General features: G+C 41.2%; 1 protein-coding gene and 1 long non-coding RNA gene across 7 annotated transcripts in view; one reads left to right on the forward strand and one right to left on the reverse strand.

The window, feature by feature from the left end:
- IMPG2 (interphotoreceptor matrix proteoglycan 2) overlaps positions 1-11,527 on the forward strand; it is a 64,015-nt gene extending 52,488 nt beyond the window's left edge. For 5 of the 6 annotated variants that reach the window (XM_075034167.1, XM_075034164.1, XM_075034166.1 and 2 more), the window contains 7 exons: positions 422-2,163; positions 3,053-3,272; positions 4,477-4,687; positions 6,826-7,014; positions 7,202-7,400; positions 8,303-8,382; positions 9,273-11,527. In XM_075034167.1, the coding sequence (XP_074890268.1) occupies positions 422-2,163; positions 3,053-3,272; positions 4,477-4,687; positions 6,826-7,014; positions 7,202-7,400; positions 8,303-8,382; positions 9,273-9,285 (2,654 nt within the window). In that variant the 3' untranslated portion in view covers positions 9,286-11,527. The remainder of the gene's footprint in view (positions 1-421; positions 2,164-3,052; positions 3,273-4,476; positions 4,688-6,825; positions 7,015-7,201; positions 7,401-8,302; positions 8,383-9,272) is intronic. The other variant, XR_012651338.1, reaches the window with a different exon arrangement.
- A 1,190-nt stretch (positions 11,528-12,717) lies between these two features.
- LOC142033802 (uncharacterized) lies at positions 12,718-15,082 on the reverse strand. The gene is made up of 3 exons (XR_012651341.1): positions 14,929-15,082; positions 13,040-13,161; positions 12,718-12,828 (listed from the first exon to the last, which is right to left on the reverse strand). It is a non-coding gene; the product is annotated as an uncharacterized LOC142033802 (long non-coding RNA).
- Positions 15,083-16,066: the final 984 nt, after the last annotated feature.

The raw sequence follows: 16,066 nt of genomic DNA on the forward strand, positions 1-16,066 counted from the left end.
AGTGTCTCGTGATACTCGCCCAAGGTATAGTTCACCAAAATGACTTTTCAGAAAGGTCTAAAAAATTGGATATCTTTCTCTGATAGTTTTTACCTTTCCTGTGTGCATGTATCCAAAATCAATATGCTAAGGGAAAATGTTTATAACGGCTAATAATGCCTGTTTATCCCTTCAGGAAATGGTATGCACATGATACTTGTTTAATTGCACAGAAGTATTTTTGCATGTCTTGACTTGGCCCCCAGAATATCTGAATTAAAAGTGGGATTGGTCAACAGGGGTCCTTCTGACTTCAGCATACAAAGGCCAGGATATATCACAGGAAACATGCTGAATACAGCTCTACAGACAATAAAATGAATGTAATTTGACACTTTTTATCATGAACAACAACTAATTGGAAATTTATTTTTATTTTTAGTGTTTGAAGATACTGGACTATCTGAAGACCTTTTGCCTTCAAGTCCTCCTCACCTCGTGCCTGAAGAACCTCCACCTACAGATGATTATGCAGATCCTCTGCTTCCCGCACCAACAGTGGCCTCTTCATCAGTCACAGAGACTGATGTTAAAGAAACAATATCTGCTGAGAAGGAAGAAGTAACTCAAGGTCATCCTGCAGGCAGTAGCAATGCAGACTCTGTGTTGCATGAGTCTGTGGAAGAAATTCCTTTTCCCTTAGAAGTACACCCTGTGGAAGATGAAACTGATATATATCTTGGAGATAGAGTTATATATGATGATGGGTCTGGTTCAGCTTTTGATGGTTCAGGAAAAGAAACGGAATCAAGTAATTGGCCTTGGGAAGAGGCAACACTGGAACCAGTTTTCTACCCTGGTCCCGATAGCTGGCTTGATGATGACAATGAGTCTTTGTTAATCAGAACTGAGGATATTCCTGAAGGCATGATTTTAGACTATATTCTTAACTCTGGGAATAAATTAGATGATGATCCTTCCAAAGATGAGAATGAAGGTATGGCCAATATAAAAGAAGATTTTCTCGATGAGTCTGAAATATTTGTCTTTCCAGAGACTACAACTAAGCAGGTACCTCTGTTACAGACAGAAGAGCCATCATCTGTGGAACCATCTACGCAGACAGAAACGTTGGGCATGTATGATTCCTCTTTTGTTAAACCATCCTTGGTTTTGGAGCCTTCAGTGGACCACTCCTTTGTAGACATGCCAACTGGAGAGGCCCCTGTCTCACCAAACAATACAGGTCTGTCTGTGGAAGATAGTCTTACATCTACAGGGACTGTCAGTATGGAGCAACCTGTAGAGTCCAGTGTACGTCAGAACGTCGTTTCTGAAGCAGATGAACACCAAAATGAAGACAGGACAACGGTAGAAGAACTATTCACAGTGGAGCAGTCAGATGTAACCGAAGCTGCTACAATAGGCCACTTGGACGCAAGCTCTTCAGAAACTATTCTGACTGCACATCCTTCCATGGTAAACACTGATGGTTCCACAGAAGAGCAGCAAACCCTAGATTCATCACTGGCAGGCCAAGACACTACCGAATCAGCTGCGAAGAAACCAGCTGATGTGTGGCCTACTGACACAGCACTAGAAAACTCATTAGATCAGGCAGTGCAATCAGCAATGCCAACTGCCACTCAAGTTTCAACTGTAGTTCCTTCTGTAATAGATCAGACCACTGTTCCAGAAGGCTTCACCGGACAGGGTGGTACAGACCATGACACGCATGTTTCCATGAGCTTCAGCACTGTTATGAACTCTTACCTAACAGTGAGTGTAACAAGCACTGTTGAGCTTCCATCCCATCTCCCTCCTGTGGGATCCACGGCATCCTCGTCTGTGGTTACCTCAACGAAGCTGGGAGATGAAACAACGAGGGTTCCGGATGTTTCAGTGGACCTGGATCATGTGAGCACTGTCCACTTTTCTCCTGAGCTGACTGAGGGAGGAAGGAGCATGACTGAAAGTCACTTGGAGCTAACAACTCATGTCCAGTCCACAGAGATGGCCAGTGTAGCTTGGGCCACACATGAAACTCACAATAGTACTCCTGTCTCATCACGAGCTCTAGTTGTGTTTTTCAGTCTTCGGGTTACCAACATGATGTTTTCAGAGGACCTGTTTAATAAAAACTCCCCTGAATACAAAGCGCTGGAGCAGCGATTCTTGGAACTGGTAAGCATCACTTCTATGCTAAATGTCCATTACCAGACAGACAAAAATTGTTGCAAAATAATAGTTTGTCGGCTCTCTTTTGTAGACAGCAACTCAAGACTGGTGTTTACAGATATTATTTGTATCCCTCCTTTAGAAAATTCTGTCTGGAAATGGGGGTTGGGAGGAGGTGTGTGTTGTTTGTCTTTTATTCAGTCAGTAGTCTCTCTAAAGCGTAACTTTTTAGCGCTATGGGCCAGATGCTCTGCTGGTGTCAATAAATGTGGCAGTGTAGCTGAAGTCACTATGACGTTCAACTTACTTGCTTCCATTGTGCTCTGTATTTAGCCTGTAGGGAGAGAGAAGTAAATAAATGGAGGCTGTGATGAGGTAACTTTTCCTATGTAAGAGGTAGTTCAGGGAACTAAGCTGTTCCTAAACTGACTGATGGCTAGCAAAGCCTGACAGGAGTTATATAGCAACAATTGCCAAATTTTAACTGAGAAATTCCCCTCTCCTGACTGAAATGAACATTTTGTTGTGGGAGAGGAAGGGAGCAAAGGAGAGAGAGGGAAGGGGGACATGCTTGAAGGAAATATACCCTGTGAAATGGCAAGTATGCCTGGTGCTTAGATCAAGGGAGACCACCATATATGTCCCAAGAACCATGTTTCTGAATCATAGACTTTGGAAACCGTCTGCTAATTGGTATACTCTGAAGAACTGCCTGAGGTACTAGAGCTCCTGGCAGGCTGCCAGCACAGGCCTCAATTGGGTAAAGTTTTAATGCCCTTGTTGTGGGATTTGGATAAAATAATTCAGACTCCCACTGTCTGATGCAGTAACAGTGCAACTGGCTTGAGTAGAGATTCAAAGATTCAGCTTTACTGTCACATCCTCTGTGTTGCAGCTGGTGCCCTACCTTCAGTCAAATCTGACAGGCTTCCAGAATCTGGAAATCCTGAACTTCAGAAATGGCAGCATCGTGGTGAACAGTCGAATGAAATTTGCCAAACCTGTGCCTCGGAACGTCACCAACGCTGTGTACATGATCCTGGAAGACTTCTGCAACACTGCTTATCACACCATGAACCTGGCCATCGATAAATACTCCCTGGATGTGGAATCGGGTAAGGATGGCAGGGAAATGCAGGTTGGAGCAAGGGATTTAGAGCAACTTCTGCTTTAAAAACTTACTAAGGATCCCAGCGGCTCAGAGACTGCCCGCTGCTTTTCACAGGCTGGGCTTTAGGAAGACAGTCTTTCACAGAGTTCAAACAAATAAAAATCTGTTAAAGGACTAAAGAGATGACAATCAAAGTGGGACCCAGACTGAGCAAACTATATAGGGCCCATACAGAAATATGGGGACAAACTTGGCTCATGTAATACTCTATATAATGCCAGTGCACTTTCATGGGGGAGTGAGGGGAAGGCTGGTCAGTGAGAACAGTGGTGCCCATCTCTCTTGTGCTTAGTTTCATGTGTGGTTTGAACTTACTTCATGTGGTTATTCCCACAGGTGGTAGCCAGTTTAGCTGCCAGGTGGGCATCTGCACAGGTAACAGCTGCTGCCTCACTCTAGTGGTAAGGTCATGGTTGTGCTGAAAAGTCACAGGCCCTCTTAGTTCACTCCTCTGATACAGGGAGAAAGTTTTTTCCCTGCCCAAGTTAGCCAGTGGTTTACCACAGAAGCAACTCAGAAGTATTTCGTGTTTCATAACAGTGCTGACCTGTTGCCAAATGGCAGCTGTTCTTCTGAGGTAGCTCTCCTATAAAGGTGGTCTAATTAGCACGACAGATCTTCTGATATTGATCATTTAACTGTACGCCAGCCCTCTTAAGCTTGATACAAGTGAGAGATTTCAATGCTACAAGCTTGTGTTCCTCGCAGACAAAGGCAAATCACCTCAGAGGAGGTGGTGAGTACCCAAAGTCCCCTTGCCCTTCCCTGTAGGCTGCCTAGATTTTCCATAACAAGAAATACTGGAGATAGCTGTGTTTTACTCATTTGCAAAATATAGTTCCAGCAGACAGAACATCTGAGGCACTGCATGTTCCAGTAAGAAAAAGAACACTTTATACTTGCTTTTTCAATTGGCTTGTTGGGTGGTCTTAGCCACACCACTGACATGCACTGTACAGACAGAGGAACACTTCTAGCACTTGTTCACCTTAGCAGAACCTTTTGTTACTCAGGAAAGATGCATGCTGGATTTTTGTGGATTATTTTAACTAAGAGACCATTGGCGAAAATGGCAGCTGCCAGCCAGTGCTTTGCCTCGGTTAAGGCTCTCCTATATCATTAATATTTTCTGCTCTGTGTATTCTCAGGTGAACAAGCTGATCCCTGCAAGTTCCAGGCCTGCAATGAGTTCTCCGAATGCTTAGTAAATCGCTGGAGTGGGGAAGCTGAGTGCGTCTGCAATCCTGGCTACCTAAGCATCGACGGGCTGCCATGCAATAGCATTTGTGATCTGCAACCAAACTTCTGCCTGAACGATGGGAAGTGCGACATAAGCCCTGGGCAAGGGGCCATCTGTAGGTAGGTCATCCTACTGTTTGAAGTATGTGCTTCCTGTATGAGGACTCCTTATTGTCTCCCCTGTTGTAGCATTCTCCAAGATGATGTGTAACAAGTGAGATGATCATGATTATCATTCATGTTATGCTGCTGAGTGGAGGTGCCAACATTAACGTTTGTTTTCCTATGTATATATCAGAAATGAGACAGTAACAAATTTCTTGAATAGAACAGAAACATCAGGAAATAAAACTAACTAGGAAAATGGTAGTAATGGAACATACTCAGTTGTTCAAATCACCTCCACTGACCTTTGTGGACAGAATTTATCTCCAGAGGTTTTCTCAAGTAGAAAAGTGTTAGGTAATGTCATAAAGCATATGAGAGTTAATTCCATCACAAAAAATTTTATCTGAAAGGCATATTCATAAATAGATTAAAAATAGTGCTCTTGGTTAAGAAAAAGTTATAAAAGTAAATCATTTGCCATGTGGTGCATCAGAGGATCAAGGCACAGACTCCCTGGTTCAAATTCTTGCTTTTAGGAAGATACAGATGCATTTGAACAGCATCTCTGTATTTTACAGATAATGGAAAAGACTTAGTACAAGATACAGACAAATCAATGCTCCCTCTGACATTGCAATTAGATTTTTGCTTTTCAAGCAAAGTAACACTCCGTTTTTAAAAACAAAATATACCTATTAACAAAAGGTAGGAGACTTATTGCAAAAAAGAATATGACTACTAGTAATGGTTATTTATATTACTTCAAGTTATTTTTTTTTTTAAAAAAGAGCTTACCTAGAATGTCTCTAAAGTCAATCTTAGAGTCCTAGCAGTTAACAGGAGAAATAAAAATGTTTTTAAAGCTACAAAGTGGATACTATCACAGATGTAGTATAAATTCTATCATATTTATATAATAGTGTTAATTAGAAACAGGTAAGTATCTGAACTCAAGCATGCTCTGGCCAGTATTTATTGAGAACTTTTTGAAAAATTTAAGTATTGCTTACTACTTTCAGAAACTATTTCAGGTATCTATGTTAGAAGACATAATTTACTGGTGTTTCTTATTAATAAGTTTTTTGCTTTGAGTGGTCATAATGCTTTACAATTCCTTGAGGTTTTATAGTAAGAACTTCCAAACACACATAATGTATTGTATTATTTTTACTGGTATATTTAAAGTCAGCATTAGCATTAAAGTCTCATGTTCAAAACCACAGCAAGGCAGAAATACTGAGTGCGCTTTTGGGCAACTGTTCCGAAGATATAATCTTGGACACACACTTCTTTCTAGTCTTTTATTTTATATATTTATTTAACTAATCATTGTGTTCAAAATAAACATTCTGTTCGTTTAACACACCTTTGTTTGTATTTACCTTTCAATATGATTAAGACAACTGCTTTCTACCTTTGCAGTGTTCGATATGTCATGTGCAAGGTTCAATCAAGGCATAACTGTTTACTTAGTCTAAACACCTTCCAGTTTTAACATGTCACAGGATGCTCTAAATTGCAAAAACCACAGGCTTTTCCTATCACAAATGCATTATCCTTTTATTATTTCACCTGTCTTCACTCAAATCAGTAATTGGGGTTGTTCAGCCTAGAGAAAAGAAGGCTCCAGGGAGACTTCACTGCAGCCTTTCAACACTTGAAGAGGGCTTATAAGAAAGATGGGGACAGATTTTTTTTAGCAGGGCCTGTTGCGACAGGACAAGGGGTAATGGTTTTAAACTAAAAGGGGGTTGATTCAGACTAGATATAAGGAAGAGGATTTTTTACACCGAGGGTGATGAAACACTGGAACAGGTTGCCAGAGAGGTGGTAGATGCCCCATCCCTGGAAGTGTTCAAGGCCAGGTTGGACGGGGCTCTGAGCACTGTGATCTAGTTGAAGATGTCCCTGCTCATTGCAGGGGGGGTGGACTAGATGACCTTTAAAGGTCCCTTCCAACCCAAACTATTCTATGATTCTATACTAAAGTGGCTGTTCACAATAATTATAAAAGAAAGGAGGTGCTTGAACATGAAAAGGTATTTATTGAGGTGACTTAACTAAGGGCACATCATAACAGGAAGTTAAATACATTTACGTTAGCCAAAGCTTTTGCTGGTGTTTAATTTCCCTGTGTTTCTTTGTTGCAGGTGTCGTGTGGGAGAAAACTGGTGGTACAGAGGGGAGCACTGTGAAGAATATGTGTCTGAGCCACTGGTTGTGGGTATTGCAATTGCTTCTGTGGCAGGATTCCTTCTTGTGGCGTCTGCTGTCATCTTCTTCTTGGCCAGGACCCTTCGAGACCAGTACACAAAGAGTGAAACTGAGGACTCACAGGGGTAAGTGATGCTATCTAATATTTTAAAACACACCTGCTACAATAAGGATAATTCTGTCGTAAGTCTTCCGTCACACAGTTGACAAGCAACAGGATGTACAGGCACCTCCAAATGCCAGGCTTCCTAAATCTATCTGCTGCCCTACCAGGTTGCAGAGAGGCTCACAGTTTGTTTATTGCTCCCCCAGGCAGGGTGACAGCCTCTCGTCCATTGAGAACGCAGTTAAATACAACCCCATGTATGAAAGTGATACGACTGGCTACAGCCATTATTACCGGAGATACCCTCAGCTAACATCCTACAGTTCTACCAGTGCAGAGACATCCACAGACTACAGCAGTGAAGAGATCAGGCACATTTATGAAAACAGTGAGCTTACTAAGGAGGTAAATGACCTTGTTTTCATAGTGGCATGGAAAAGATCATGTAAACAATAAGCTTATTCCACACTTTTAACCTGAGAGGTGGGCCCAGTCTTCCCCCAGCGTCTGTGCTTTAGATAAACAAGTTGCAACTATGGCTGCTGCAACTATTTAAGAGAAGAGAGAAAGGATTTCTTTTCCTGCTTGCTATTAGGTATAGCGAAAGGAATGAGTGTGTTCTGACCTGTAATGAATTTCATGTGATAAAGGAGCTGACTGCTCATGTAACTTCACCTGAGTTGGGGAGGTTTGCTGTATTGCTCGACACAGCCTTTAGCTTTTAATGCCAACTACCTTATGTAAGAGTAGTTATACAGTGAAAACCTGGCACATCCTGGCCTTTTTACAGTGGTTTGTTTTTTTGTTTTGTTTTGTTTTTAAAAAGTTTAGGTCCTTCTATAATCTGCAAGTTAGATCACACCCTTCTCCTTTCTTCCTGTATACCCAGCATCTAGGGTTTACTCCAGAAGGCTAAAGAGAAGGGGTTTACATCCAGGAACTAACCACAGATCCTTAAGCAACTGTGAGAGGTGTGAATCAGGCCTGTACCTGGGCTTGTAAGCAAATTATCTATGAGAGAGAAATGGTTTTGTTAAAGCCTGTTGAAGTGCCACACTCTGTCCAAACCCTGGTTTTGATTTAAAAGTAAAGTATTACTGGATTCCAGTGAAGTGCTTCACTTAAAAAAAAAAAAAAAAAAAAAAAAAAAGGCATAAAGAACTTTGGTATTGGACTTCCCAATTTCAAGCTCTACTCCTTGAAATAGCAAAGCATAGAAGCTTTATTTTCCAAAAAACAGAAATCATTTTTTTCAGTAGTATTCTAATTTCTATTATGTACTTACAATTGTGTTTCTTGTATTCTAGGAAATTCAGGACCGAATTCGAATTATAGAGCTCTACGCTAAAGACCGTCAGTTTGCAGAGTTTGTTAGGCAGCATCAAATGTGAGTGAAATGTCTTGTCTGGATAATTAATTCCTCTGACGTTTTCTCATGTGGCCTTTACTACATTACTGTATTTTTCACGTAAGGGTCTAGAAATGCTGGGACACTAGAAGTTAAGATTTCAACATTATTTCTGAAGCGGTTCGACCCTTTTCAAGTAATTAAAATAATCAGTGTCAAAAGTAGATAGCCCCAGAAGGTATGTTAAAAGCAGTGACGAGGAATCCCAAAATTAACAGGTGTCAGAGAAGCACTGACATCAAATTTAGGTCCTTGAAAGCACAGATAGAACCTTCTTAACTCTTTTAGTGCAGTTACTATTGCCTAGTGCTCTATCTAAAATAGAAATTTTAAAAGCATGTTAGTTTATCTGGAGTTCTCAAGACTTGGCAACTAACCAAAAACCAACAGATCACAATCCTGTCTGGTATGGTGGGCACCTACCATAATAGAAAGCTTACAATTCCAAACAATTAACCAAGCTGAGCTGTGTGCTTTGATGAAAGCTAACCATGAAAAAGGCCATCAAGGAATTAATTATTAGCATACACACTCTTATGAACTGTACTCTCACTGTAGCAAGCAGCAAGTTACAGCTAGCTGGGTTAGTTTGAAAGTTACTGTAGTACGGTTGCTTGGGATCCTATTAAAAATAGCTACAGTAGCAAAAAGCTTGTGTTCCAAGATGATCAACAATACTTTTTTTTTTTTAATTGAAAAGAACAGCAGTTCACATTTTTCCATGTCAGTTGTTCATTTTTTCATCTTGAAAAGGATCAGCATCTAAATTTTCCACAGCTGGAAACTAGTAAGGGCTGCCTCATATAAGCCTTGAATCCAATGTTTGAAAGAGCCTAACTTAATCATTGCTTCTCTGTTTTTCATTTCAGGAAGCTGCTTTAAGAAAAAAAGAAATCAGTAGAAAGCATTGGGAGATAAAGACTACCTTGCTGCCATAGCAATGGGCTCCGATGTAACTGCAAAGTTACTTATAGTCTTAACATTGCACGGATGGATACAGATGTTTTCTAAATGAACAGCTAAAATGTACAGATGTCTGTTTATCTCAATTACTTCTGGCTTTTCTGTGTAAAGTGACATTTTTAAGAGGTGATCAGAAGTGGCAGAGGTTATGAAAGTTCATTTTTCTTTAACTCCAAAAGGAACAGTGAAAGTTTGTATACCAAGGCAAAAAAAATCTCCTCAGGTAAGAGAAGATAAATGCACAACCAAAATAAAACGCACGTTTAAAATCCCTGTCTGGCATTTATCCCCTCACTGGAGGCTACTGTAGCTATTTCACAGGTATAAAGCACTAGTGGAAAGAAATATTTGGTTTGCACGCAAATGATTTGTAGGGGAGAACTAATGTGCTAGAATTGTGTTAGTGTTATTTTAAAGCATTCCCATTATAAACACAAACATAACCTCACTGGAAAAATTGTTCTTTTGTACAGATGCATGCTGTATATTTTGTCACCAGACATTAGCAAAACAGAACATAGCGCTAAGCCTGCAGGCCTCCTAAAGGCTCTCCCCAACAATAAGCATCACCCCTGGCTGCCAGTGAGGCAGTACTGTGCAGTGCTTTTAAAGCCAGGATGGCTGGTTCTCCGGCTGTTCCTGGCAGAGACACACATGCTGGGGCGCAGAAGGGCTTCTATCATACAGATGTTCTGTGAAGCTTAAGTGACTAACATTGACCTTTTTTGTATGTAGACAATTTGTTTGGTATTTTATAAGTTAATAAGCATTATTTATTTGTTGTGTATTTCCCTACCAACTTTTTTCACAATGGATTTAATTGTTGAAATAGAAAGATGAATAGTTCAATGATGAAATACTACCATGGCATTTGTGCCCACCCTTTTTAAAAATGTATTTAGTGATTACTCAATGTCGAATTCAGCCCACTAATATTTGTATTTTCATTGCTAAACTGGGCAATAGCCTGCCATGAGCTCTGTTTCAAAATCAGGCTGTGGTACTTAAGTGCATGCATATTTGGTAAACGGGGAAGGGAAAAAATGAGATTATTCTTGGCTTAGCGGAAGTCAGTGTAGAATTCCTTAAACAGAAGTTGTCAGCCTGAAGCATTTTAAAATAGCTGAATTGAGATGGGGACCTGTGAGGTACAGAAACAGAGTTTTATCTCAAGTTACAAAGAGAGTTCTGACTACACGTTAAAGTGTGTTGGGCCTCTGTTCAGTCACCCAGTGTCTCTTGTTTAAGGCATTAACACGGCTGTCAGGGTTACGGCATTAATAGTCTCACATCAGCTTCTGCTACCACACAAGGCCAAGTTATTTGCTATTTCTACAAAGGCTGTAGTTCTCGGCCCACATGTGCCAACAGCCACTGGATACTTTTTAGAGTTAAGTGATAGAGTTAAGTTGTCTATAGGCAACTTTGCTAAACAAGTGAATATTTCAATGCAATTCTTCTACGTGTTCTGGAGCACCTCACTGGATTGCTTGTGCAGCATCTTCTTGCCTTGCGTGGCAGGGAATGGGTATCAGAGCCACACACCTGTCAAAGAAATGCTTACATAAACCACTGTAAGCCTGAATAATGCAAGACAGCAGGAAGTAACGTGGTGCTGCTGAATACTGTTGTAACCAGATGTTACGAGACAGAGACCCCACTGTGCTGGGTGACCCAAGGGCGCTCAGAGCAGCTGAGAGCTGCTCCAGTGTTTCTGAGGCACAGCCCCCTCCCTTTTGCCCCTGCAGCAGCATGGCTGAGCCATCCAGTTACACCAGGGCTTTGTCATCATGGTAACTGTATGACATACTTAGAGAAGGGCTCAGGGTAGGCATCAGCCTGTGACTGGTTTCTGTGCAGCTGGGCTGCTGGCCCTGGCAGCTTCGGTGCTGCTCCTGCTAAGCACAGCAGTGGCTGGCATCAGGCACATTTTAAAGGTATTCTAGTATTTGCTGTGCACAAGCTGAGGCGAGTCTCAGTTATACTGAGTATGAGGTATTTCAGTGTATATACAGTGACTCTTTTCTTTGTGTGTGTGTATAATACATATGAACATAATGGTATCTTATTTTCACTACAATAAAAAATTATTTCCAAAATATTTTTTCTATAAAGTTAATGTAAAGACTACAAGATTGATATGAAGAGAGGAGGTATCTTAGCCATGATGATTTGTGCATGTAGGATCAGAAAGTTTGGGGTTTTTTAAACAGAGTTGGTTAAGCTGTTACAGTCCTTTCCTTTGCTAACAAAGGTGCCACATGTAGTTCATTATCGCTTGCAAGGCTGTATTCTGAAAATTCATGCTGGAAAGCACATAATTGAGTGCTTTGCTTTCAATTAAGCTCTTTGCCCATTTTGAAGATGTTTCGGCTCTAATCGAAGAGGCAAAACATGTTGTTTCTTAGGTGATCTTGAAGTCTTAAAAACAAACAACCCCCTCCTTCAAACCTCTTTGTCTAAACTGCTTCATGATGCATCTTACAATACATAAGAAGGACTTAATGAACTTACCTTCTTTGCCTTGGATTGGGAAGGTATCAAAGGACTCTAAAAATTCTTATTTAAAAAAACCCACCCCAAACCAAACCAGCTCTGTATACAAATTGACCAGTACTTGTTAGCTGTTAACATGCAGTTTTTCACTTCCTAAAAGTTAAAATGCAGGTTTGAATGACTTGGCTTAATTCAGGAACATGGACAAAAGCAGTTACTGTTTACTGAACCCTGACAGGTCTATCAGCTGCTGTGGCCCCCTTCAAGGCTTGAAATGCAGCCAAAACTGAGGCCCTATAGGACACTGCCTGCTGCCCCTTTAACAGAGGATCTCAACATACAGCAACCCATGTTGGAGCACAGTGCCATGTACCGCAAAAACCACTGGGTCTAAGCTCTGACTGTTCTATCTCTGGGGTCTGTCAAGGCCTTCCCTCTTACACCTCAAGGCACTAGTACACACAGTGGTAGAATTCTACCACAGCTGGAAAGTCAGAGCTGCATGACTGACAGCATTTCAGGAACTGTGTGCTTGCCTTTTATTTGGTAGCTTTTTAGCAAAGGACAGAGCCTTGCCCAGCAAAAAGATACTCAGTTACTCCCTCGCTTTTAGCTATTCTGTTAAGGTCCAGTCTGTGGCCTTCATGTACTGCTGGGTAATAATTTGGTCCCAGAAGACAGATTTCTTCAGGACCTTGGAGATAGCTGAAACTACGATTTTCTCCTATCTATCTCCTCCAAAACAAGGAAGCATGGATAAAGTTTAGATTTTAAGAACTTAAATGGGAAAAGCACTTAACAATCAAGACTTTCACTCACTTTCCTCGTCAGACCTGCTAGAATTGGTCCTTGTTGTGAAAGGCTGCAAAAGGAGCATGAAAGGCCTCTGAGCACTCTTCCGCATGGAGTCTGTGGACAGCAGGCATGCTAAGGTGCTAGTGCTCCAGCACAGGGAGTCATCTCATCCTGTTAAAACACAAAGCAAAAATACTCAACACCACCAATTTATCTGCCTATCTGTAAGCACTGTAGGACAGACACAGACTGACTTTGTACAGCATAGGAAATGTGACGGGGCATTGTTACTATTTAAATATTAGTAGAAAGCACACAGGAATTTCATGGCACTTTTTGTTTACTTGAAGTGTACTCAACACCAGCAACATTTCTATCTTACCTTTCCACTGCTCGATCCAGTTTGGGAACAGATGCTTTACGTTCTACATAACATCCATCCATTTGCTTTGGTTTCTCAACTGAAGAAAAAAAAATAAAAAAAATCCAAAGCTACTTCTGGGCCTGGAAAGGAAATTTTTTTATTTGTCAGTCCAAGCAGGAAAGTTTTGTTTTTGCCACATTCAACACTAGTTGGCTCTCCTACTCCAGATAATTAATGACCCCCAGGAATTTTAGTTGAGTTCCTGTCCTCTTGGACTCTTGCCCATGCTGCTTCTCACTCTCCTTGCTGGGTCACCCACTGCACTTAGTGGGAAACACACAGCAGCCAGCTCTGCTTGGAGGATGACAGCTTGCCTGAGGTGCTACAGCTGTTCAGAAGGAGCCAGCTGAACACCACCTCAAACCCTGTGGTTTTAGTTTTCCTGTGTTTCTAATTCAACACAAAACCAGATTTCGACTCTTATCTGTTTCAGGATGAAAAATACCCTCAGTACTGGAATTTTGTGGGACACGTGCAGATTTATTATTTTTTGAAAATCAATTCTACCATTAGCACATCTAAGGACTATGTTTCTGTATTAAATATATACGTTGGAGTAAACTACACTTAAAGCCTGACCTTTTATAAGGGGACCTCGCCTCACTTATACAACCAAAACAACAAAAAATACTGTCTGTCTTGAATCATTGGAGGTTGAAATGTTATTCAAAAGTCTCATATTAAACACAAATCAGAGTTAGTGTTAAGGGGAGTTGCGATTGCATCTCCACAGCTGATTACCAGATGGGGAAACTATGCTTTTCTGGAAAGGCTGACGTAGCCTGAACAGAAATGAAAGCAGGAACAATAATGGATACGGCCATACATCAGAACTTTATGCAATAATGCAGGCATGTGCCTGAATAAAAGAGAGCAAGGGAAGAGGCAGACTCTCAGCAGTGAGCATACAAGCAATCCCAAGAGTGAAAGACCTCCATCTACTCACGGGAGACAGCTACAAGGAAGTTCACTCAGTTCTACCTGAAGAGACTACACAGTGATTACACAGTCTCTTCTTCCAGAAAGGGAGGGGGATGCAAAGCACTTCTAGCAGCAGGGCAGGGCTGGAGTCTCCTAGCATGACCTACAGGTAACTGCTGGCTGCGGTTCACTGTCCACAGTTCCAGCCTTCTGCTCAGTAAGGGAGTGGCTGTTGTTCCCACCTCTATTTTCAGATGGGAAGATCAGAGGGGTTTGATACACAAAAATGCTTTATAAAGTTCTCCAGTAAACCAGGGACTGCTGCACAGCTTTTTTTTCTTTTATCTTTTTCTTTTGTTATTTCTTATTAAAGCTTTGATTAAAAAAAACAAACCAACAAAAACAACCAACACCACCAAAATAATAAAAAACCCCCAACCTTCCCACACTTACTTTTTTAGGGTTTGCTTTCTACCTGCTCCCCTCAGGCATGGATGGAAACCCACAGCCTTGGTGGGAAGGCAGTCTGGTTCTACAGAGCTCCTCCATAAGGAGTTGTCACTTTACCCTTCTCCCCACCACACCAGCATTTATAATGTCAGCTCTTGCATACCTGCTTTAAAAACATCAAACCAACCAACCCACCCCACACTGAAATATCCTCCCAAGGCTTTCAGTAAACACGACTGGGAGCCTCATACAGGCAGAGACTGACCTTTCAGGAGAGTCAAATCTTTTGCATTATGCATATAGCTCCTGATGGGACACGTCATGACTAATGCAACACTGAACACACCAAGATAACAGACAGCAGAATCAGTGGGTAGATGACTTAAGAGTAAGGCTGACGGTAAGTGTCTCAGCACCCCACATAACTCCACTGACATTTTTTCAAAGGGCAAAACACATAAGAGCTTTGCACTTACCTGCTGAGAAAAAGGAAACGGAAGCTGCTGGTAAGGCATTCGAAACAGAGAAGCGGTCCATGGTTTGCAGGCAGCACAAACCAGTCTCCAAAAAGGGATCATTTGGCCTGGAAAGAAGGAAGAAATTTACGTTAGGAGCAACAAAGTAAATGAACAGGTTATTATTTTTAGGTTTTTTTCTAGATGAGGAAGAAGAGAAACATCCCATAATCACTATTATTTGATATATGTTCGAGTCAATAAACTGCTCCTGGCTAAGTATTCTTAATATTGCTTTGCAGAGAGGAAGGCAGAACTCTGACTGTTTTGCCCAGTCAGGCCCTCTGCAACCTGCCACTGCTACATCCAGAGATAAGCAGGGAGGAAGGATTAAGTACAGCATATGTATCTAGCAAAGGACCTTCACTGGAAAATTTTACTTCTGAAATATTAGCGAGGGATGTGCGTGACTGAGTATAGCTGAGGTTCTGCAGCTTCACTGCTTAGCACCTATGTGAGAACTGTCTTGTATCAAGTACCCTCAGCTGTCTGTGAACAAACTTGCAAACCATCAACTGTTCCTCTCCAGATGGAGCATTGCACAGTGTCCCACGTCATGATATAAAACCCCGATTATCTGTGCTGACCAGTATGTTCCACAAACATATAACAAAACTTCCCACTGTTTAATTATTCGTGTGCAAAAAGCAGATCATTTTATAACATGAAAAACTTGAGCTGGCAGATCATGGGGAAAAAAACACATGAAAACCCAGCAAAAATAGGAGTGCTATTCAGCCCTGCGATATATAAAACCAAAGATGTGAATTCCTCAACCTTCGTGTGAATCTCTCATGAACATTTTTAAAACCAGCTCTGGTTAACTAAGCTTCTTTATGTACAATGTCAAAATGGTCATGCCCAGTCCCCATTCTGCTCTGGGAAATGGGAAATCTCAAATCTAGCAAAGATTGGTCAGCAAACAGAGGATACATTCAGGGACCAAATTTGAAAACCAAAAGTATTTATCCAGTTTCAAATGTCAGACCATGCAAAAACCCACATGCAATTCATTTTGAAAAACAGACCTGGTACAGCAAAATACAATTACTTATTCTTTGATGGAATTTTCTAAGACCATCAGCTGTCTCACACCAGG

Source organism: Buteo buteo, chromosome 8, assembly GCF_964188355.1.
Source record: "Buteo buteo chromosome 8, bButBut1.hap1.1, whole genome shotgun sequence".
Classification (NCBI taxonomy): Eukaryota; Metazoa; Chordata; class Aves; order Accipitriformes; family Accipitridae; genus Buteo; species Buteo buteo.